Source organism: Phoxinus phoxinus (genome assembly GCF_949152265.1).
Source record: "Phoxinus phoxinus genome assembly, chromosome: 11".
Lineage (NCBI taxonomy): Eukaryota > Metazoa > Chordata > Actinopteri > Cypriniformes > Leuciscidae > Phoxinus > Phoxinus phoxinus.
This window is the reverse complement of record NC_136886.1, coordinates 4,598,879-4,624,581: the sequence shown is the minus strand read 5'-3', so window position 1 is coordinate 4,624,581 and position 25,703 is coordinate 4,598,879. Positions and strand designations below refer to the sequence as shown.

The window sequence follows — 25,703 nt, the reverse complement described above, 5'->3', positions numbered from 1 at the left end:
TTAGTCTAGATTGTCTAGAGAAGTGCTGTTGGTTGGTTGTAGGCCTGTTTCATTTGAAAGTATGTCATAATACGGAAGCTAAAATGCATTTCGGAAACCATTTCATGTCGATTTTAATGTTTTGATTATCTAGTTTGTGGCATAGCTGGAGCATTTCTCTGACTGTGAGGAAAGGAAAACACTCGGTTAGAGTATAGAGAAGAGCTGCACGATTCTGGATAAATTGAGAATCACAATTTTTTTGCTTCAAACTGAGATCACGATTCTGAACAGACAATTAAACAAAATTACAAAAGTTCTGACAAAATATGAATTGCTTCAGTTTATTTAAAGGGGAGGTTGAATATGATTTCACTTTTCTAACTTTAGTTAGTGTGTAATGTTGCTGTTTGAGCATAAACAACATCTGCAAAGTTACAACGCTCAAAGTTCAAAGCAAAGGGAGATATTTGCTTTTAAAGAAATAGTTTAAGGACTACAACAAATGGCTGGTAGGGACTACACGACATTCCTCCCGGATTAGTGACATCACCAACCCTAAAATTAACATAAATCCCGCCCACAGGAACGAGATTTACAAATTATCAAGACAGAATATGCTAATCAATGACTAGAAGATAACTACACATAAGCTACACAAATTCATCAACTAACCATTCAGAAATGTTGTCACTTCTTGAGTCTCTCCATCTTTCTGAGTCCGGTTTGAACATAAAAGGCTAAAAGTTTTTGAAATTTTCAGTGCATGTCTGTGTGAGGTAAAAGGACACGAGCTGTTGAAGCTCCGCCCCCTGTGCCGGAAGCAGCAGCTCAATTTGCATTTAAAGGAACAGACACAAAACCGGTGTGTTTTTGCTCACCCTCAAAAAGGTACAACTTTAACATGCTAAAATATCTGTGGGGTATTTTGAGCTAAAACTTCACATACACACTCTGGGGACATAAGAGACTTATTTTACATCTTATGAAAAGGGCATTATACCACCCCTTTACTGTAATATGTTTAATCTGAATGAATTCTTTTGTTTTAAATGGTTTGAATGAATGATCCAATGACTCCCTCAAATTAATACTTCACTTGTTTCATTGATGAATCAGCGTTTTTAAACAAATCTCTTGAGTGAATGATTCAACATTTTGTACTTTGCCACCTACTGGTGTAACGATGTAATCAATACAATCTTTATTTTAAGCATCAAGTAACTTTCAAATAAGGGATGCTCTATTTTGATAGATACTGTAAACATCAGTGTTTATATCCGAACTATAAACTTTTATCCCAGTACTTCTGTGATAATATGAATATTTGTAACACAGAAATAATGATACCGTGTGGTTGAAAAGACTGTTTGGGAAGCTGTTTCATAAACATGACCACTGCTCTCTCTGGTCAGCGGCAGCGCCAACACAGATCTGAATGTTCTCTGTGATTTTGTCAAAGGTTTAATAGACACAGGCGGATCGTTGTCATTTAGGAATGAGATTGTGTGGGTGTTTGAATTGAGATCAAGCTCTAATGCAGCTCTAATGTAAGGTTAGTTGTCTGAGAATGATGGTCATGTCTGAATCTTGGGCTTACAACGGCTTTTAAATCTGGTGGCAGAATCTTAACATGACCTGAAAGTTCTGGTTAATTAACTGAGACACTAATGATAAATCGAGCAGCCGTGATTCATGGAGAGAGAGAGGATAAGCTCTCGCTAGTGATGTCTTTGGCAGCGTTCTCTCGTGTCTTGGATGAAGCTCACATGCGTCACAACACGCACTGATAAGCTAAATCAAGACTGCAGCATTTTATACGGACAGAATACATGTCAGTTTATAAATGTCTGTGGAGGTTCACTCGAAGAACCACATGTACCGAATTTTAAAAATAAACTCTCTCAGATGAACAAAAACATTGCGTTTAATGTTTAAATGACTCATCCCAAAACTTGACCACAATGGACTTTCTATTTGAAAAGTTGAGGTCATGTAATGAATATCAATCTGGTTCTTTTGACAAGAGAAACCACATCGTTTTATTGTGTCACACTGTGTGGCGAATCCACAAAACAACTTTGGCATGTGAATGATGTTCCAGCACCAAAACCCGCATCATACTTTATGACTACTAATCATCAGTAGTTCAACTTGACCAGGCGCTGAATGTGCTGGTTTAACGCAGCACTACACAGATTTACTGTTATTTAAAGTTATAGCCACCTTCTTTCTATGCTAATGAGGTCAATTTCAAATCAGTGTTATTTTACTATTTTATCATTAATATACTATTATACTATTATAGTATTTATTAATGTTTTCATTTTTGTATTTTTTTTGTGTGTGTTTGTCATTTTTATTCGTTTTTTACACATTTCTATTAATGTTTATTTCAGTTAAAGTTTTAGTACGTCCACTTAAACTGAACAGAAATGTATAAAGTTGTCTTAGCTACTAACTGCAATAAAATAAGTTATTTCAGTTAAAGGGTTATTTCACCCAAAATTAAACTACTGTCATTATTCACTCACCCTCATGTCGTTCCAAACCCATAAGACTTTCGTTCATCTTTGTAACACAAATGAAGATTTTTTTTTACGTAATCTGATTTCTGTCCCTCCATTGACAGCTTTGCAACTACCACTTTGCCGCTTTAAAAAGTTCATAAAGAGATCATAAAACTCATCCATATGAATTGAGCAGTTTAGTCCAAATATTTCCGAAGACACTCGATCGCTTTATATGATGAACAGATTTAATTTAGACAGATTTTATTAATGTATTCACATTTAAACATTGATTAGTGGACATAAACAGAAGCTCAACAGAACCTGCTTGACGTACAAGAACAAACCTCATTGGTTCTCGCACGTCAAGCGAACATGCTTGAGCTTCTGTTTGACACAACTGATGTGTGAGTTGATGAATGTTTATATGTGAATAAAAGCCTAAATTAAATCCGTTCATTATAAAGCGATTGAGTCTCTTTAGAAAATTTGGACTAAACTTCTAAATTCATAGAATTAGTTTTACGATCTCTTTGTGTCAAAGTGGTAGTTGTCAAAGGAGGGACATCCTGTAAAGATCTCAGATTTCATTGAAAAGATCTTCATTTGTGTTTAGAAGATGAACGAAAGTCTTACGGGTTTTGACATATTATTATATATTCATTTTTGGGTGAACTGTCCCTTTAATGTTTATTTTGTTTCAGTCACCGTAAGTGCAAAACACACACAAACATTTTTTTTAAGGCCTTGTCCACACGAACACGGGTATTTTTATAACCGTGACTTTTTGTACGCGGTTCGCCCATTCGTCCACACGGAAACGCAGTATCAGGTCACTGAAACCGAACATTTTTGAAAACCCCTGACAGGGTGAGGATTTTCAGAAACGCCGGTTGCACTGTTGTCGTGTAGACAGTAAAACCGGAGTTTTTGCCTTGGACGTCAAAGTGTGCGCCGTTATCCGCTGTGTTTGACGTCAGATTGTGCGTCGCTGACGGCTTCTGATTGGCCAACGTGGCTTTACGGTAAGGGTTATATCGCCGCCTGCTGGTGTGGAATGCTCTTGACGGCGCTTGATAGCGTGTTTTTGCGTTTTCATGTAGACGGAGATTTTTTCAAAAACGCAAGAGGAAAAACTCCGGTTATAAAAATACCCGTGTCCGTGTAGACATGGCCTAAATATATTTTTAATTTTAGTTAACGATAATAACATTGAAAACTGTTTTATGGGGCACAATCTCAGTAATCAGTAAATATTTTAGTTTATTATACTAAATATTGTATAGATGACACATGCAGGATTTACACAAGACTGTCCCATTTTGTCTATAATGGCTACGCCATAATGGCCTTTTGTTGGATGATTATCTTTCCTACCTTTAAATCAAATTCTGAACCCCAGTGTCACTGTATTTTTCCTTTACAGGCTTCTCGCCAAACGAGCAGCGCTTCCGAGACTGTGCCGAGGCCTATAAATCTGGTCACAACGCCAGCGGAGTCTATCACATTTACATCGGAGACATGACGGAGCCAACCAAGGTGTGGGATGCGTTCTTTCACAAGTATGGGGAATCAGTGTGATATATCTTGGCTGTGACATACAGAACGAGGAACAGTGCACATGTAAGAGAGTGAGACTGAGATGTATCATATGCTTCTGACAGGTCTTTTGTGATATGGTGACAAGTGGAGGTGGCTGGACAGTATTCCAACACAGAGCTAATGGAAGTGTGAACTTCCAGAAAAGCTGGAAAGAGTACAAACTGGTGAGTGGACATAAAGCCAAAAATCACATAACGTTTACATGTGACTGTAAAAACCTGTCAAGCAACCATACATTAGCAACCACCCAACACGCTAGCATCATGCCAGTACAGACAAATGTTACTCCTTACATTTGTAGACAATGAGGAAAATCTTTATTGATTGTGTTTAAAGAATATGATGATATTTAAGAAATGTTTTACTGCCTGTGCTGGGAAGACTTGATTAAAAGCTTGACATAATTCTGATGACACAGACTCAAAAACTGGCCAAAGCACAATGAAGCACAGAGTCTAAAATTGTACGTGACAGATTGGCGTCATTGGCAGTAGCCTTAATGTTTGGTGCATTGTGTATTTAATAGCGGCACATTTCGCTGATATTTTAAGTGCTTAAATATGCTGAAATGGATTTAAAACTGGCAGGTCTGTGAGACTGCAGTAGTGGAAATCAATACAGCAATTTTCTATCTTTATTGTTAATCTTGTGCCAAATGACCTCTATTTAAAAAGCTGGAAAGGATAAGTTCCTTTTCTGGGAAGCACGTAATAATAAAAGACTGACAGTGTACTGATTTATTTCTAGAAAACAAAACTGCCGACTTGTGTCTAATGCAGTGTTTGATTTAAAGTTGGATGTGTGATATTACTACTTGATATCTAACCATTAAGTGTTGTCCAATGATAAGAAGAGGAAGTGCAGAGAAGCAAAATGGCAACAGAGATGATCATTTACTTTTTGCGCAAGAAACTTTTACTCTTTGATGCATTTTACTTGCTTAAAGTGTTTATCATGAATTTGAATCATAGGCTGGAATTTTTTTGTGCAGTTAGTCCAGTTTTATTGCTTTCCCAAATAGGAAGTTTGGAATCCCAACTTTATAAGATGAATGATCAGTTTGGTTATATGTTGTTCCCACAGGGATTTGGTGATCTTAACGGAGAGCACTGGTTGGGTAATGAGGCTGTTCACCTGATCACCAGTCAAGCCCAGTATTCCCTCCGAGTGGAACTTAAGGACTGGGAGGAGAACGGTGCCTATGCACTGTATGACAAATTTCAGCTGGCCAGTGAAAAACAGCAGTACAGGTATCACCTGAATACTGTAACAATTCAGACTCATTTTAATGAGATATTTCAGATAATGTGATAATGTTCGGCAACATGTCTTAATCGTAATCTTGAACGTTTTTCTCTTTCTCCAGACTCTTGCTAGGGGGCTACAGCGGAACATCGGGACAGCAAAGTAGCTTAGCGTCAAACGGCACAGGCTTCAGCACTCGTGACGCTGACAATGACAAGTGCGTTTGCAAGTGCGCCCTCATGATGACCGGAGGTGAACTACTGCACATTATCTTACTCAAAAAAATAGATTTAAAATATTAAAGGGGTCATGAACTGGCTTTTTAAAAAAAAATGATATTGTTGTCTGAGGTCAACTTATGACGCTTAGTTTTTACATTCAAAAACATCAAAATGAATAAGTAATAAGCTATTTTCTACCCTGGTTTTGAGTCTAGCTCCTGAAACGCTCGGTTTTTATGGACGTGCCGCATTGGAGACTTAGAAGTATACGCCCACTGCTGTGATTGGATAACAGTTTTGCATATTATAATGAGTTTCATGTAATGTGCGAATCGGTGGGCGGGGGTAAACAGGCGGTGTTGAAGTAGCTGTCGATCTTCTTCTGCGGAGGTGGTGTTTGATACCCTTTGAAGTCATAGATCCCCATTTTGAAAAACCTGTCGTTCGCTGTGCCTGGTGTCAATAAATTATTTTTTCGACTAACAAGGAAGTTTTCAGTTCTGAAACTTACAGGATATTCTTATAGTACGATGACCTCTTATATGGCAAAAGCTCAAGGAAAATTTGATTTCTCAGTTCATCACCCCTTTAAATATGAACAGCATTATTGAATGCACTGATGCAATGTTGAGGAGTACTTATCAATCGATGTAGATCATTGATAATTAACCAGCTACCAGGCTGTAAGGACCTTTGAAATAACTGAAATAATTTGGCGAAGTGATATGTAACTGTAATGCGGTCAAGACCTGCCTGGAACTACTTTAGCCGTGCGTTTCCCTGAAAATAATGGTACACCTTAGAACGTTCAGTATGAATAAATAAAAAAGAACAGAGACTCTGCTTTTAAACAACAACATCAACAAAAACATTTTATTCTAGCTTCATGCATAATTTTTTCATCAACACTTGAATGTGGGTAAGCAACATTTCTAACAAAAAGCTGAGAAAATCGTTTTAGTCTGACGCTGGCTGCGTCCGAAATCGCATACTCTCTTGATAAGGTACTTATTTTGAATAAGTATTGACTTCGCGACCGCTAAAAAAGTACATTCTATATAGAATGAGTGCGTGTCGTATGAATGTAATCCAGATGTACTACATTCGCCATGTTGTCATTATCATGTGACCAACCAGCGTCAGTTATGTCGCTTCACTGCCATTCACAAATCTTCTCCCGTGGCCTCATGGGAAAGTAAAGTGTGCATGGTGTGCTGCACTCTTCAGAATCTCACTGGATGAAGTAGGTCATCCGAATACTTTTTGCCTACACTTTTATGAGTACTGTGTATTCAATACTTCTTTTGTCACACACTGTAGGGAAGTATGCGGTTTTGGATGCAATCCGAATCAGATTCAGAACGATGATCAAAACATTCAGTTGATCGAGTAGATCGAGTCATCAACACCCCAAAAGCTTCCTCAGTCATATACCTATTTGTGGGTTAGACATTTTTCTCAGGCAGTTTTGATTTATATGCTGCTGAATGTTTGATGATCACAAATTCTGGTTAACGCAGATATTCTTCTTCAACGGAAAAACTCATCAATGGCGAGGAAAGAGTTCATTTTCATTCATCGATTTGATGAAAACATCACCAGAATTGAACCAAGACCTTGATCTTAGATTATAAACAGTCATTTGACTTAAAATACTTGTTACATAAAGACTAATCTGATTGTAGATGGACACTCACCAGCGCTTTACATTCATATCTTCTCACTTCTCACATTTCTTCAATTGTGGCCTGGCTGGATCCCTCTGATCCTCTGCTAATCGAAGAAAACGCAACCCCGTCGCAATCTCGGAGAATTATGTAAAACACGTCCAGAGTTCAGACCTGCTTTCAACGCCCGCTATCCAAACAATTTACTCTATGGCTGCACTCGACTACAGATCCCACACCTCTGGGCTCCAAGATAAACAGCTTTTTAATAGCATGCATTGCGATTGATTTTGAAAGTTGTTGGAGTTAATTACAGTCGAACCGGCTGGAGACCTTCGAGTGACCTTTATGTTTGCATTTCAAATGGTAATCAAAAGATCGAAGATCTGTGCGGACGCTCCAAACTAAACATGCGTTGAGGGAGGCGATACTGATTTAATCAGGGTTAGATAGACAGTGTCCTCTCTGAAGAGTGAAAGTCTGGTTTTTATTGAAGAATCACAGTTTGCTTTGACAGGTCTTGCTGAGACATCGACCGCACAATGGGAATAACATAGTCTTTGAAACACTGACAGACTGCAGAGAGAAAAATAAAAAGACGTAATATAGAGGAGAGGAATGGGTCAGAGGGTTTGGTTGTTTTGAGATGTCATTTTTAAGCCTGTCATCATTTGCTCACCCTCATGCATTCCAAAACCCGTATGAGTTTCCTTCTTCTGTGGAATGCAAAATCAAATATTTTGTATAATCTCCAGGTTGCTTTTTTCATTAAGTGAAGGCATATTGTAAGTCTGTCAAGCTCCAAAAAGCAGCGTAAAAGTACTATAAAAATAGTCAAATCATGTACCTAAGACTTCTGAAGCCATTTGATTAATGTGAAAATTATAACAAAAACAGTTTTTAAATATTAAAAAAATGTATAGGCTTCATAAACAAAATTCCCAGGAGAATAAAACATGAATGTAAAATTAAGTAAATTAAGCCCCCTGATATTTTAGTATTATATCAATATTTTAAAAGTTTTATTAAGATTTTGTATTAGATTTTGTATTATTATTTTTTATTATAACATTTAGTCATTTGTTGTGAGCTTTTGAGATTATTTTAAACTAAACTAAACATTTAAGTTTTAATAGGCTTAATTTCAATACCAATGATAACCCTGATTATAAGACCCGTCTAAGCATTAAATTCAAAAATATTATACATTTGTTTAAAGTATTTATCTCAATCTCTTCTCATTTGTCATTCATTCAGGCTGGTGGTTTGATGCTTGTGGTCTGTCCAACCTTAATGGGATCTACTACACCGTGGGTCACAACATCCGCAAGCTCAATGGCATTAAGTGGCATCACTTCCGAGGACCCAGCTATTCACTCCAGTCTACTTCCATGATGATCCGGCCAGCTGATTTCTGACGTGAATGAAGCTTGTCATGGTGTCTGAATGACAGGACTTCGAGCAGCTTGCTTTGGAACATAGCAACGAGGTGGAGATCAAAATATAATTTAATGGATGAACAGTGATGAATGGAGCTGGAGCGGACAAAAAAAGTGATCAGACTGAGAATTCAGCTTCATTCCAAAATTCATGCCACAGTTCACCTTCTACACATGCAAACATGCTTCACCTTCACAGCTGAATTCCCGTGTCGCTCATAACCAAAAACATTCGCAATGATGGCCATGGCGACTTTCGTTGCACTCTCATGGTGTCAGAACATCATTTGTGGCGTGAAAAAATTCCAAAGGAATACCTTTCAAACTTAACAAAACTAAAGGCTCACGAGCCTCACTAGATTCCGGAACTGTTCTGGATGTTCCAGAGGAATACCTGAGGCTCCTTCATGTCTGAGAGGTTTTATACTATTTTGTAAAAGATAATAGCTGGTAACTACTTAGCAAGGCAGCTGACTAAGTAGGTAGACTACTGTTAAAAGTTTGGGGTTGGTATGATTTTTCTTTTTTTTTTAAAGAAAATGCCCACCAGGGCTGCATTTATTTGATAAAAAATATATACTAAACAGTTATATTTTGAAATATTATTTCAATTTTTAATAGCTGTTTTCTATTTGAATAAAATTGCAAATATAATTTATTCATGTGTTGCAAAGCTGAATTTTCAGCATCATTACTCCAGTCTTCAGTGTCACATGATCCTTCAGAAATCATTCTATATGCTGTATTGTTGTTTAAGAAGTGTTTTGTGTTGAAAACAGTTGTGTTGCTTCATATTTTTGTGGAAACCATGATACATTTTTTTCAGGATTCCTTAATTAAGTTCATTCGAACAGCATTTTTTAACAATATATATATATTTTACTAACCCCAAACTTTTGAACGGTAGTGTAGCTAACTAGTAAGACAACTAGTCTGTTGTCATTGCATCCTTTTGTGTGTATTTTTAATAACTGGATATTTTATTATATTTTGCATTTTTCTTTTTTGTGCCCGAAACATACTCTACACATACCTATGTGAACACAAACGCTTCTGGCTGCACAAGATCTGGCTGTCGTTGCATTCTGAAATGTGTCAGAACACAATTTAATATGCATCACATTCTTAGCATTGTTGTAAGGGTCACTTTAGCGGGCATTAGTGTTAACAGCCTTGCTTACTGTCTTGGCAGAGCAGGAGTTTAAAGAAAAACTTGCTTGGCAAGTGATTTGTATTTGCCATGTTTTTAGCTACTGAAGGTAACTCTATTGCCCTCTCGAGAACAGAAGTTTGTTACAGCGGTGTGTTGCATTAGTGTCCTTGCATAAAGGGTGTTTCTGGCCTTATAATAGTTGTACCTGTGTGATTTGTGATTTGTATGTAAGAGAAAGATACTATATTTTGTTTACTGATGTTCTGTGTGACCTGTTGTTTCCATTTCAAAAGTATATCGTGTTTTTTTTAGGAGGATGCACTTTAAGGAGCAAAGTACAAAGGTTAAACAACAGATCCGCTGATAGGAGTCGACTGTTCCTACAACTGTACAATATGAACCATGCTGTTAATTGCTGCTGTGGTCGTATATACATGAACATATTCTGAGCATAAACCTTTCAACATGCATTATTACCTTCTGACCATGAACCTTTCATCACATATCAATAACTGTTTGATAATAAACCCTTCAGATCAGTTCTGGAGTCAAACTGGATAACAGCTTTTCAACAGGTCGGATTTATTTTACTATCCTGTACAAGAAGTTGAAGACGCCAAAGGCTTTCCTGTCTTTTTGTGGTTCAGGCTTTGTGTTTTTATTTAACTAAAATTCAATTTTTCTGCCAAGAACAGCAGGAGCATATGGAAGACATTCCCCCTTGATCATTCTTCATTCGCTTTGTAAAAATGTCAATTTGTCATGTCAGATATTCCTTTTTTTTGTTTCATTTTGTTTTTTAAGAGGTCTACATGAGCAATAAACTGCTTCTTATATAGATGTTTGGTGCATTCTTTGGTCACATGTACTGTATTATATGATCTAATATTTCATGCATAATATTTATAGTATATGTATTGAATTATAGTGATTGATCTTTAATTAATAATCAAACTAGAGGTGTTGATTGCGTTATAATGGCATTACATGAACGTGTGTTAAATGTCAAACTCTCACTGTACTTGCAAGAAGATTCATGAAGGGAAACAGACAGGGGAAAATAAACGAGTCCCTGTCACATTTTTAAGAGCCTCCAAAAATAATTGGGTGCCGGTAGATCATGAAATATTAGCGAATTATGTACGATGCTTGGATATAAGTTTGTCATAATACAAGGATACCTCTAAATCAGCCGGCAGCCATATCACCCTGTAGTCCAAGACTGGTTGCCCACTGAAGCAGGGCTGAGTCTGGTTAGTACCTGGATGGGAGACTCCTGAGAAAACCAGGTTGCTGCTGGAAGAGGTGTAAGTGAGGCCAGCAGGGGGCGCTCACCCTGTGGTCTGTGTGGGTCCTAACGCCCCAGTAGAGTTATGGGGACACTATACTGTCAAAGAGCACCGTCCTTCAGATGAGATGTAAAACCGAGGTCCTGACTCTCTGTGGTCATTAAAAACAGGATGTCCTTCTAAAAGATTAGGGGTGTAACCCCGGCATTCTGGCCAAATTTGCCCCTTGGCCTCTGTCCATCATGGCTTCCTAATCATCCTCATATATATATGGTGCAGTTACAACATCTGCCAGCGGGGCAAACTGAACCACGCTAACCAGGACAATTAGCCTATATATTTTTAACAATTTAATTATCTACAGGATTTTACTGCTTTTATACAACACGACAAGTAGAAAGAATGAGATTCTTCTTGTGCGCATGCACTACTAACCCTTGCACTAGTGTACTAGTCAACCTAAACCGAGGCCAAGTCCAGATCAAGATCAGTGTGTGTAGAGACCAAGACCTGTGTCGAGTACTACAACACTAACTTGCACTACAACTATACGATCTGTTCATGTGCATTCCATGGTGCTGTGTTGTGGTGATGTTGTCATGGGGGAAAAAAGCTAATTATGCGTATTTAAAGGGATAGTTCACTTTGAAATAAAATTTTGGTATGTTTTAGCTTACCTCAAGGGCATCCAAGATGTAGGTGTCTTTGTTTCCGCAGTAATTTTTATATTTTTAGGTCAAACCGTTCTTGTCTGTAGTCATATAATGCAGGTCTATGGTCACCACCTCAAAGAGCATGCACAGAGAAGTCCAAATTAAACAATTACCCATCGTAAGTACACATTGATGGCCTGAGACACGAAACGAGCGGTTTGTGTGAGAAAACGAATAGTATTTATATAGTTTGTACCTCTTGTACACAACCACATCCAAGTGATCTGAGGGCGCGCGCGCTTCCGGGTGTGTGACGTGTGCGCGCGTTCTGGCTGCGGACTAATACTTATATACATATGTATAAATACTGTTCGTTTTCTCACACAAACCGCTCGTTTCGTGTCTTAGGCCATCAATGTGTACTTACGATGGGGAATTGTTTAATTTTGGACTTCTCTCTGCATGCTCTTTGAGGTGGTGACCATAGACCTGCATTATATGACTGACAGACAAGAACGGTTTGACCTACTATTGAAAAATTGAAACTACTCTGGAAACAAAGACACCTACATCTTGGATGCCCTGGCCTTGAGGTAAGCTAAAACATACCAAAATTTAATTTCGAAGTGAACTATCCCTTTAAGGTGTTTGGTGACCTGTGCACAAGAAGTGTAAGATGCTTGAGACAAGTCTTAATAGATGTACGTGCCACAAAAATGACCTAGACAAGCGTGCAAACAGAAGCCTATAGAAATTCTGTTCAATTCAAAAAGTAACTATAACCAAAACAAAGATTAGTCAACCTTGCCAACACCATTCAGTAGAAAAAAATGGTTATTGTTTTCATGCAGTTATTCTCTAGCTCCATCTGCTGACCAGCCCAGTCACATCAACTCTATGATATCAATGTAGCACACCTTATGCCTCAGGTCTACAGCATGACCTTTATAAATGATCATTCTAAATGTTTATGAAATATTTATCTATATCTATACCAGTTTAATATCAACATTTTTCAGGTCTGCATGGAGACTGTAGGTTGCACATTCAGGTCAGAGCAGTACTGCATGACAACTGAATGCGGCTCTTTTATATCATTCATTCTTTCTTGTTCCTTCTCTCTCTCTCCCTCCTTCTCTCCCTCTCTTCCTCCTCCGACCTCGATTCTGTCTCTCTCTTTTTTCTTTTTTTTTTGCTCTGCCCCTCCAGCTCTTGTTCCTCTGGAGAAGCTAGAGGGAAATCTAGGTTATGATGAAAACTCTCTTAGGCTATTGCGTGAAGCGTGTTGCAGTTGATTTCTGTTTAACTAATATTTATCTTAATAATCCATATATTTAACAAGATACCAAGATACAAGAGATCATCATTGTGAAGTGCCATAATGATGTTCTTGAGAAATCAGAAGGTCAGACTTCACCAGTAGGGGGCAGATGGGGACAGTGGTTTATTAGAATGGTGAAAATGACCAAAGATTACCAGGGTCACTGGTGTTGTGCAGTATGTTTTCATTTGTTTTCATCTTAATAAATTGCATAAAATACGCATAAGCATACAAATATTAAAGATAGAAATCATGTCTAACAATTAAGTGAACATAGATGTGAGTTTTAAATAATTGTGCTTTTTTTATCCTGGTTTGAGTTGATAGATACTGTAAATCTAACGCGAGAAGCTGCCAATTTTTAAAGGGGGGGGGGGGGGGGGGGGTATAATACCCTTTTGACAAGATGTAAAATAAGTCTCTGATGTCCCCAGAGTGAGTATGTGAAGTTTTAGCTCAAACTACCCCACATATATTTTTATATAGCTCCAGCATCTTAAAATTGTCACTTTTTGAGGGTGACCAAAAACGTTTTTTTTGTGTCTGTCCCTTTAAATGCAAATGAGCTGCTTCTTCCGCACAGGGGGCGGGGCTACAACAGTTTGTGTCTTTTTACCTCACACACACATGCACTGAAAATGTTAAACACTTTTAGCCTTTTTTGTTTAAACCGGAGTCAGACAAAGATGGAGAGACTCAAGAAGAAGTGACAACATGTAGACAACATTTCTGAATGGTTAGTTGATGAATTTATGTAGTTTATGTGTAGGCCTAGTTATCTTTTAGTCGATAGCATATTCTGTATTGGTAATAATCTATAAATCGTGTTCCGGGGACGGTTATGTCAGTTTTAGGGAGGAATGTCGTTTGTTGTAGTCTAAAAAGCACAAAAAAATTAATGGAAAAAAATATATATTTTAAATATCTCTCTTTGCTTTGAGTGTAGTGCAAACATTAGTGAGTATGAGTGGTTTGATTTTATGAGTTCTGTGATGTTAGTTTTTTCTCACTCTAATACTGCATTGCTGTCTGATAAAGTTACAGATATCAGCTTGATCATTTTAAAGTCGACATCCTAATCCAAGTTAAATTAAATAAGTAAAATTGTCTTGCTATTGTGCAAATAATCAAGTTTATGATTGATAAAGCTTGATCAGAGTGTTCAATAACATCTGAAAATGTACAGTAAATCACTTACAATTCACATCCACACTCTTAAAAAAAGAAAGGTTTGAAAATTGGCTTTAGCAAAAAAAAAAACCTTGTTTGGTTTCCCAAATAACATAGTAAATCCTTAAAATAATATTTTTTTTAAACATTTAAATAATCTGAAGAACATTTTCCACTATAAAGAACCTTTAGAATGTTAGATGTTAATGCCAATAAAGAAACATTTTAAGAGTGTCTTGTGCAACTCAAATATATACTTGTTAAAATGCTTATATTAATTCCTCCATGCAAAGTTGTGTTATTCGAGTTTACATGTTAATAATGGGGTTGAAATATTGCATGTAACCTTGCACAAACAATTTTAATGATCTCACTAGTCTTGTCAAACACATGTATATTTGAATTTTCCTGATTACACTTTAAATAGTGTGTATTTTAACATGTATAGGCTTCCATTGTAAGTGCATTACTGTAAATGTGATTCTTGCTTGTTTGTCAAAAGTATTTCCTGCTGTCAGTTGAGCTTAACTTGTATTGAGTGGGGAACATTTCTTTAAATGGTCAGTTCCCCCAAAAACAAAAAGTAATATTCTGTAATCATTCACTCACCCTCATGTCATTCCAAACCCGTAAGACTTTTGTCCATCTTCAGAACACAAATCGAGATCTTTTTAATTAAATCTGAGAGCTTTCTTTTCCTTCATTGTCAGCTATGCAACTACCACTGTGACGCTTCAAAAAGTTCATAAAGAGATTGTAAAACTAATCCATATGAATTGAGCGGTTTAGTCCAAATTTTCTGCAGACACACGATCGCTTTACAGTATATGATGAACAGATTTCATTTAGACTTTTATTCACATTTAAACATTGATCAGCGAACATAAACAGAAGCTCAACAGAACCAGCTTGACGCGTGAGAATGAACCCATGAACCTCATTGGTTCTTGCTGAAGCTCAAACACGCTGCGTTACACAAGATGAGAATGAACCCATGAACCTCATTGGTTCTCGCACGTCAAGCGAATATGCTTGCTTGAGCTTCTGTTTACTACAACTGATGTGTTGATGAATGTTTATATGTGAAAATTTGGACTGAACCGCTCAATTCATATAAATTAGTTGTGTCAAAGTGGTAGTTGCGTAGCTGTCAACGGAGGGACAGAAATCTCTCAGATTACATTAAAAATATCTTCATTTTGTGTTTCGAAGATGAACGAAAGTGTTTGGAATGACATGAGGGAGAGTGATTGATAACATAATTAAATTTTTGGGTGAACTAACCCTATAACCTTAATTTATTCAGGTAGCAACTAAATGAACGTAAGCAGAATTCAGAATCCAGTGTGCCATTAACATGGAAAATTGCCTGCAATGTTGGCATGTTAAACACTTTTCCAAAACAGTGGTTGGTAAAGCAGCTGTCCCGTCCCATCATTCCTAAAGCAGGGGGTCTGTGCATGCGCTCGGCTTCAGCTATTCTAGATTGATCGTAAACATTGTAGCTCAGGGGGGCTGAGGATACTGAGACTATGGTGCAGTTTGAATCTATTTTAGTGTGGTTTAATGTATCACTGCTGCTTTGATGTTAGTCTGTTTTCATGCATTCTTACACACTTGCTGATGCATAATTTTAGAGCTGGATAATGAAGTCTTTTATACCGTCTGCGTATGTATTCATTCTAGAATTTCACTTGTACATATATTTATATATTTTTATCTTGCTTGCAGTATCATTTCACACTTTATAAAAGTAAAAAAAAAATGGCAAAAATGTTTCAAATTACTGCAGAAAATACCATAATCTTGTTATTTAGACATGATAATATGTCTAATGTTCTTTGAAGTACCAAGTTTTGTATATTATTTGTTTGGATGGACACACACACACACACACACACACACACACACACACACACACACACACACACACACACACACACACACACACACACACACACACACACACACACACACACACACACACGCACACATGTCCAGTATAGCATACTATTTTATAAGTGAAGTTTCTTCTAAATGGATGTTATTGAAGCATCAGAGTGTATTTAGAAATGTGATGGGACTCTATCATCAATAACTTATTAGCACTTCTCCACTGAAAAACAGATTTATTAGGGTTGAATTATACATTAACCATATTAGGCGAATGTCATAACAAAAATGTTGGATATCTCACTATTTTTGAATACATTTTTGCCAATATCTACATTTCTTTATTTCTTCAGAACTGAATAGGAAAATCTGGATTGTTTGCTAATGAATATATATATATATAGATATGACGTGTAAGAGTGAATAAATGGATGGTATATTGAAATAGCGCTGATGTTCATGTGTGACACCAAAGCATTAAAACCGCATGACAGTGACAGAATGATGTGTACGTTACAGAGAGACGGTTGTGCACTACATTTGCCTTCATCATTGGGGCAAAGAAACGTGTGTTCATGTTTGCTTGTTTTTAAGTGGATCAGGATTATGGCTGACTGTTTATTTAAAAAAAACACAGAGTACTTGGTACCTTGGCATCTTCTGTTTGATCATGTAAATAGCAAAGTAGAGCACACATATAATTAAACTGAGGAACTCAAAATATGTTATGGACATATTTTTATATTAAATTATTTCATGCTGTGCTGTATTTTTCTATTAGTGTTTGTAGCTACATCTTATTAGGTAATACTAGACATTAATCTGTTTTTAAATTTAGCATTTGTCCCCCTCACCTTTCATTACATGTTTCCAATCTGCTGTCCACGAGGTTATAAAGTAAATATACGCAGGGACTATTACAGGCAAATCGATAAATCATTCAGATTATGCAGAGGCCTCTCTAGGGGCGACGTGACAGACTCACACTGTGTCTACAAACACAGACCCTGTGATCTCACACGCAAGTGAATCTCATGTCTGTCAAGAAGAACATGCTTGATCAAAAGAAAGAAATAAGAAAATATATTTTACATAAAGTGTGTGTGTGTGTGTGTGTTTACACTTCCACATTTTTAAAGGGTTCTTAACTGTATGCAATGAACTTATATTTGAATGTATTTTTCCTTTTCTGCTTTCATTTCACAGCTCAGGATAGTCACCGATGGGACTGTATTTGTTCATATGGTGCCATCAACCAATCAGCACTGTCCATGAAAAGATGACAGCATGCAGATCGTGGATTTTGAAGGATGTATGCAGCAGCCAAGGTAAACTTTTAAAAAGGCCAACAGATATCTTTCTCCAGACCTATTACAGACCTCCTTGTGCAAACTGGTAGGCTATATGCTTGTTTATACAGGTTTGAATTAACAATAGAAGGAGAAACAGTTATTTTATGCCTAGAAAATATACATAAAATACTTTATGCAAAAACGTGTCCAACGCGTTGAAGTGTGATGTAACAAACCTCCGTCCTCCGTATTCTCCCAATATATGTGTGTAGAAGATATATGTATAATGTTCAATAGCTATACCTTTTTTTTTTTTTTTTTTTGCATATTATTGTTGTTTTTGCTTATGATGGTGGTGTTAAGAGAGGTGATATTGGTAATACTATAGTATAATCATTAGCCAATCCTCTCTTTTCTTATATGAATAACAATGTTAAGTATAAATATTTAATTATTATACATATATTTTAAATAATATAAACGGTCTGGGTCGGGCGTCTGTTCTAGGTGCTGTTGGTGAGTCTGATTGACATGCCCTGTTGTCATGGTCATTACAATCTCAGTGGTTTGATTGACCCTTCCCTTACACTGCCTCTGGCCAAATCCCTCAATCATGTAAAATAATTTGGATTGATACCTGGGTTGGATATGGTGTCTCCGGCTGGGGAGCTAACCGGTGCACACCATGGTCCAAAAACCCCCCAAAAAAACCCTCCGTCCTCAAGGGGGCGATAGAGGTACCTTCAGATGTCTGTGCAGTTAAACTGGTTGTGTTGTTGCAGATCATTTCAAGAAAATAAAAATAACAATGTTCAAACTGCAGCATGACATTAGATGCTTTTGTATTACTTGTAGCTCTTTCCAGTAGATTGCTTTTGATCATTGAACATTGTGACAGGCTGCAGATTTTACAGAAGAGAATTTGTTTAGTTCTACACATGAAGAAATGGTTGTGAAAGGCGAAATCTGTTTGTAAAAGAAAAATCGCATGCGCGATATTCTGTCAAATCTCCTCAGACGTGTTCAACAAAGCCCAATCAGTGACTTCTGTGCGCATGCGGTCGGGGGTCGCGACACGCTCCCGAAGCAGACCTGATTGCATCTATTGATATGAGTAAGAACGGGAGAAAGAAAATCAGGAATGCAGTTGACAAAAAAGGGAATCAAGATTCAAAAAGAGAGGGGGGAAGATGGGAGGTGAGAAGGAAAAGTGGAGAGACAGGGTTTATTTTCAAGCATGTGCATCTTGAGCAGGTGCTGCTGCGTGCTGAGAGTGTCTGAGGACAGTTTGAGTATCTCATCTGAGTCATACTCACATATGACTCACAAACCACACCGGCCCTTATTAACATAGAGAGAGGAGGGACGTCTGGGTGTCGTTTAACACCTTTTGCAGTACCTGGTGACAGGCCCTTATGTAAGCTTTGTATTTCTGGTTTGTTAATTCAGACTCACTGGATGGCTAAATTAGGTGGTCAAATCTTCAAGAGCGCTCTGAGAATGCTGAAGCTCTTTCAAGAAAATAACTGCAGTTCCAAGCGCCAAGTCTTACTAAATGTTCCATGGTACAGTAATCGTATCAGATGATAATGTCAACTTTGGACTATGACTTATTTCATAGAGTTGCATTTTAATATTACCCTGTAAAAAGTGATCAGTTGACTTAACTTGAAAAAAAAAAAAGCGAGGAAACCCGTTGCTATAAAATTATTTCATACCCAAGTATTAACCTACCATTTTACAAATCCAAAACACCATGACCTTACAAAAAATACCATGGTATCAAATGCACTGATGTTTTTTTTTTTTTTTTTTTTGACATGTACAACCATGATAATTTCTGGACAATCTTGGGGTTATAAAAGTGAGCGTTTAAGATTTTGTTCAAAATATTTTCATGGATTTATATGGTTCCTCAAAGAATAGCATATTATCATGTTTGTTTGTTTTTTACGTTGTACTATGTCCCATAAATCCATGGTAACTCCATGGTACTCTGTGATACGTTTTGTTAGTGAAACTAGAATTAATCTAACTTGTGAATTGATATATTAATTTCATATGTCATACCAAAAAAAAAGGTTGAATTGGCGTAAAAGAAAGCAATGCCGCTATATTAGTGACAGCACGACAAGCTTGTCATACCAAAGCTGCTGACAAAGCACAGTAAAAATATTGTGGTGAATATATAGTTCAAGGGGACATTTTCTAGGTCAGGTTGTCTGTTAATAGAACAACGACTGAAATACAAAGTGACTTCAACTAGCGTATGTCATTCTAATATTATTGCTACCCGGTCCAGTAACCCACTTTTAATAGAGTCCATTCATCATGTTTATCAAAAAAATAAAATAAAAAATAAGTTCTGCAGTCTTAACTTTATCCTGAGGGATTGCTTATGATGAGACCATGTCCAAAAACATGTTGTAATACCATGGTACTTTTTTGCTAGCATTGGCTAACCACAATGTGTGAACATAAATAACCTGGGCTAATAATACACACGTGTCTTTCCTATACATTCAAAGCATTATTTAGTATGAAATATTACAAAATCCACCATGTTTTTGCTGGTTAGCATAAGCAGAGACAATTAGCGATACAGCTGCGTGCTAACTCTGAGCTAAAATGCAGGGTTGGCTTGTTTACGAGGATTGTGAGGACACTAATTGTCTCATCCAAGCTGGTTTCTAATGATACCCAAGCTGTCAAACCTCTACTGCGGCGTGCGCTAAAGCTAGTTGCGCTGACATGTAGTGCTGTCACTGAAAAGACTGACTACTGTGCAGGGCTAACGTCATTGTGTAGCACAGTGTTGATTAGCCCATTTCTCATGGTCTGTTAATGAGACGACTGCGTTAAAGAAGAAATGATTTCATATGCAGTTCAATCTTTGTGCTAATGCCCAAGCGAGATTAGACATGCATTCTGGTTATTGAGTTGAACGTCGGCTCGTTGTATTTATTATAAAGCACATTCATCGTAATGTGTTTTTCGATGCTAATAGCTTTATCATTTAAGTCACTGAATTGTTTACGTCTAGGACAACAGAGTCTTAATAGAGTTCTCAGTTATGTATCATTTCAATATGTAAATGCGGAGGTACAAATAAGATGCGAGACTTCAAATAACGAATACATTTCCGAAATTTCAGGATGATTGCAGATCATTTGGTCTTGGAAGAATCCAATAAGAAATGTTTGAGTTCATATTGAGATTTACATATTTTGGATTTGATGTTGAAATCTCTTCTGACACCATTTGTTCTTCATATAACCTTATTGTTGAGATTAACCCTTGTGCATTGTTCAAATTCCCATCCTTTCGTTATGTTCGTGGCTGAAAACAGCCACTACTTTAAACTGCTGTAAAAATTGATCAGATAAATATTTTTTTGCCATTTTTTTTGCATAAATCTATTAATCAACCTCAGTTCTGTTCAAAACTACTAAATGTTTTTAAAAAAAATCAAGAATTTAACTCTTTAATTGCCAAATTCATAAATTATGTCACTGATTTGGGAGGGGAAAAAACACAAAATTACTTATTTTCAATATAAAATTTGATTGTGGACTGGATTTTTTTTTACCTTTTATCACAGTCTTGGACATGTCAAGGATTAGAAACAACATTGGTTTTGATGCATTGATAGTTTTTGTGCAGCATCAGATTTTAACTTTTTCTCCCTCATTTACTGTTCGTGGCTGTTTTTGCCCCATTGACTTCCATTATAACCACATTTTTTGATTGCAAAGCCATGACACCATAAAATCATGCATTTTTGATTGTTGGTGGTTTTCCCTGTTGGGAAGAGGTAAAAATTTAAATTTTTACTGTTGATAACCAGGTGGCACCATTAACCCTTTAGATAGGCCTGTGCAAAAAAAAGCTTAGTTTCTGGCTTTTACATGGAGTTATATGGAGTATAATAGCATAATAAAGTGTGTGTGTGTGTGTGTGTGTGTGTGTGTGTGTGTGTGTGTGTGTGTGTGTGTGTGTGTGTGTGTGTGTGTGTGTGTGTGTGTGTGTGTGTGTGTGTGTGTGTGTGTGTGTGTGTGTGTGTGTGTGTGTGCTTTTGTTTATATTACATTGTGGGAACCAAATGTCCCCACAAGGATAGTAAAACCTGAAATCACCTCCATTGTGGGGACCAGCCAGCGGTCCCCATGAGGGGAACGGGTTAATAAACATACTAAATTATATTTTTTCGAAAATGTAAAAATGCAGAATGTCTCCTGTAAGGGGTAGGTTTAGGGATAGGGGCAGTGTAAGGGGATAGAATATACAGTTTGTACAGTATAAATTCCCATTTTTACCATTACGCCTATGGAATGTCCTCACAAGGATAGCAAAACCCCCTTGTGTGTGTGTGTGTGTGTGTGTGTGTGTGTGTGTGTGAGAGAACTTGATGCGTCTGAGAAAATCAAAATATGCACCTCAGCTCTCAGAACTACATGGAGTAAACAAAAACATAGTAAGTGTATTTATGCATCTGCCTTTTGATGGTGAGAAATGCAGACTAAACAAAAACTAAGCAAGTGGATTTGAACACTTGCATGCAAGCCTGCTGGTCATTTGATGGTGAGAAGAGCAGCAAGCAACATGAGAAAGGGCTTGACTTGTAGTGAAGTTTTAGAGATGATTCTGCAGCCGGACCCGTCCAGCGAGCTGCAGGATGTATTGTCTTCTCCCTCTGACACCACAGACTCAGGAGAGGCAGATCCTGATTTGGATGTGGCACCCTCATCATCCTCTCTAGCTTCCACTGAAGGCGAGGAGGATTCGGAGGATCCTGGATCTGGGTGGATTGGGAGAAACGGCGAAGTGTGGTTTTCCACCAACGCGGAGACAACTCCCTTTCTTCAGCCTGCCAGAGGCGTGACTTCATGGCCGACGCGCTATGCCATCGCAAGGGTCCAGAACATTGATTCTGTGTTCAATCTGTTTTTTACGGGCGCCGCACAATGAGAAACTGGACCGGGGTGGACTCCACAGATCTCCGTGCCTACATGGGGCTACTGATTTTGGCCGGCGTCTACAGGTCCAGAGGGGAGTCCACACGTTGCCTGTGGGATGGTCACAGTGGTCGTGCGATTTTTAGAGCCAGCATGTCCCTCTCAAGATTCAAGAAATCAGCAGAGCTCTGCGTTTTGGAGGTTGGTCATGCTGACAATGAGGTCAATAATCTCGTCGGCCCTGGAGTCGACTCTGGCAGGCTGAAGAAAGGGAGTTGTCTCCGCGTTGGTGGAAAACCACACTTCGCCGTTTCTCCCAATCCACCCAGATCCAGGATCCTCCGAATCCTCCTCGCCTTCAGTGGAAGCTAGAGAGGATGATGAGGGTGCCACATCCAAATCAGGATCTGCCTCTCCTGAGTCTGTGGTGTCAGAGGGAGAAGACAATACATCCTGCAGCTCGCTGGACGGGTCCGGCTGCAGAATCATCTCTAAAACTTCACTACAAGTCAAGCCCTTTCTCATGTTGCTTGCTGCTCTTCTCACCATCAAATGACCAGCAGGCTTGCATGCAAGTATTTAAATCCACTTGCCTAGTTTTTGTTTAGTCTGCATTTCTCACCATCAAAAGGCAGATGCATAAATACACTTACTTTGTTTTTGTTTACTCCATGTAGTTCTGAGAGCTGAGGTGCATATTTTGATTTTCTCAGACGCATCAAGGTGAGTTCTCTCTCTCTCACTCACTCACACACACACACACACACACACACACACACACACACACACACACACACACACACACACTTTATTTTGCTATTATACTCCATATAACTCCATGTAAAAGCCAGAAACTAAGCTTTTTTTTGCACAGGCCTATCTAAAGGGTTAATGGTGCCACCTGGTTATCAACAGTAAAAATTTACATTTTTACCTCTTCCCAACAGGGAAAACCACCAACAATCAAAAATGCATGATTTTATGGTGTCATGGCTTTGCAATCAAATAATGTGGTTATAATGGAAGTCAATGGGGCAAAAACAGCCACGAACAGTAAATGAGGGAGAAAAAGTTAAAATCTGATGCTGCACAAAAACTAACAATGCATCAAAACCAATGTTGTTTCTAATCTTTGACATGTCCAAGACTGTGATGAAAGGTTAAAAAAAATCCAGTCCACAATCACATTTTATATTGAAAATAAGTAATTTTGTGTTTTTTCCCCTCCCAAATCAGTTACATAATTTATGAATTTGGCAATTAAAGAGTTAAAATCTTGATTTTTTAAAAAACATTTAGTAGTTTTGAACAGGACTGAGGTTGATTAATAGATTTATGCAAAAAAAAATGGCAAAAAAATATTTATCTGATCAATTTTTACAGCAGTTTAAAGTAGTGGCTGTTTTCAGCCACGAACATAACGAAAGGGTAGTGAATTTGCCCAGAGTGTACTGTTGAGTTTTTGAAAATTTTCAAAGCATTTTCCTAAAATATGTGTAAAAATAAGCTTTGTCACCAAAAATCATTCCATTTGCTGAAACACGGAAAAAGTTATGGCCAAAATAAGACTCAAAAATACCCCATAGTGGCTGAAAACAGCCACAACAGCACATAAGGGTTAACAGTTGCAATATTAAAGCTATAACTGAGATATCAATATACCTCCTTTGTTATTTTCTTTCCAGAGGAAAGCCGTATGTCTCCGAATGAGTTAAATGTGAATTGTCTGAGGTTGTGAATGTCTTGATTTTGAGATGCTACATTGGGGAGTCAGTGAAGCTTTTAATATGCATTAATGTGAGTATGTTGAGCTGCATTGTGAGCCAGAAAGTGCATCCAGCTGGTGGTGTTAGCGGTGATATAAGTGACGGTTTCTTTCCTCGGTACACTCCTCCTCCGTATGTGAGTCACCAAAAGCCAGAGGAAGCAGGAAGAGACGAGAACAACACCCAAAATGACAGTCGCTTTATTTTTGTCCCCAAAGACTCAGGAATCTTGTGTGGGAGCTAAAAACAGGCAAAGACTTTATGAGGAGGAAATTTATCGCACATAGATTTCTTATAATCCATGAGCAATTAAGGTTTAGAATCACTTTGAGTTATATGGGGCCATGCATTTTATTATTACCATGCATGAGCAATAAATATCTCTTGCATATCGATATTGGAGACATTATTTATACTTTGTTGTTATTAAGCCTATTTATTTTACTCTCCTAACTACAGTATGCATGATTAAATGGCTTGCTGCATTTTATTACTGTAGCACAACACTATACACATTCTTCCCCCTGCCTGTGTGCAGTTCAGCAGCTTTCACGTTAACACTGCAACCTGAGTCTTAAACTGGTTCTCAACTGGTTTTGCTTTACATTACCAAGACTTTACATTACATTTTACAAATGAAAAAATGATCTTATCTAAGTACATAAAAATGTCTTTAAAATCAGTCATTGAAATCCATTAATAATATGAACTATGCAAAATAAGAAAAGTGCTTTGTGAATAACTCTCGAATATCGATTTTAGAGACATTATTTATCCTTAATGTTAACATTTATGTTTAAACGTTAATAAATCGGTTTAATTTACTATGCTGTTTATTTTACAAATAGTGACAAAGTACCAATATGATCGTCCAAAAGCAGGGCGAATTAAAGTTGATGGGACACTTTTTGCCATTGAGGTGACTGGGAAAAAGTGTCCTATTCAAGCTGAATTCACCCCTAAACAAAAATGTCTTTACACTCAGACATTGAAATGTATTATTACCATGAACTATGTAAAATTATTATCATGACCAAGGTGGCATAATATAATTGTCTCAGAAATATCGGTTTTATAATATTATTTATCCTTTAAATGTTAACTTTGCAGCACACCAGTTGAGAACTACCAGTTACACATTATTTCCCCTGACTGTGAGGTTCAGCAGTTTTTACATTAGCATGCTGTATAAAACAGTGTGGTCTGGGTCTGGGTCAAACTTTTGTCTTAGGGATTTTTAAAAACTCATTCAAACCCTCAGGGATACCAATTTCTGGTTTTGTGTCACATGGGCCTAACAGTATGCAAAATGATTAACATGACATGACCCAAACATTTTTTATTTTGTTTTCTAAATATCTCTCAAATAAAAATGATTACAAACATTGTTTACCTTTGCTGCAGATAAACCTATGTACGTAATGTAGTCTGGGTCTTTTTTTTTTATCTTGTTCATTTGACGATCAAGGAATCTGTATAACTTTTATCAAGTAGTTAAATTTGCTGCAAAATATGCAGTTTGATTAAATGCATTATGGGAAGTGTTTC

The 25,703-nt window shown here is 37.4% G+C and overlaps 1 protein-coding gene and 1 long non-coding RNA gene across 2 annotated transcripts in view; both read left to right on the top strand.

Moving 5' to 3' along the window:
- Positions 1–10,654, top strand: part of angpt4 (angiopoietin 4) — a 37,262-nt gene extending 26,608 nt beyond the window's left edge. The window contains exons 5-9 of the mRNA XM_079629505.1: positions 3,916–4,028; positions 4,154–4,255; positions 5,175–5,341; positions 5,458–5,588; positions 8,482–10,654. Coding sequence (XP_079485631.1) covers positions 3,916–4,028; positions 4,154–4,255; positions 5,175–5,341; positions 5,458–5,588; positions 8,482–8,642 — 674 coding nt within the window. The 3' untranslated portion in view covers positions 8,643–10,654. The remainder of the gene's footprint in view (positions 1–3,915; positions 4,029–4,153; positions 4,256–5,174; positions 5,342–5,457; positions 5,589–8,481) is intronic.
- Positions 10,655–13,711: 3,057 nt separating this feature from the next.
- LOC307006581 lies at positions 13,712–18,076 on the top strand. Its single transcript, XR_013799495.1, has 3 exons — positions 13,712–13,815; positions 17,349–17,470; positions 17,942–18,076. It is a non-coding gene; the product is annotated as an uncharacterized lncRNA (long non-coding RNA).
- The last annotated feature ends 7,627 nt before the right edge of the window (positions 18,077–25,703 follow it).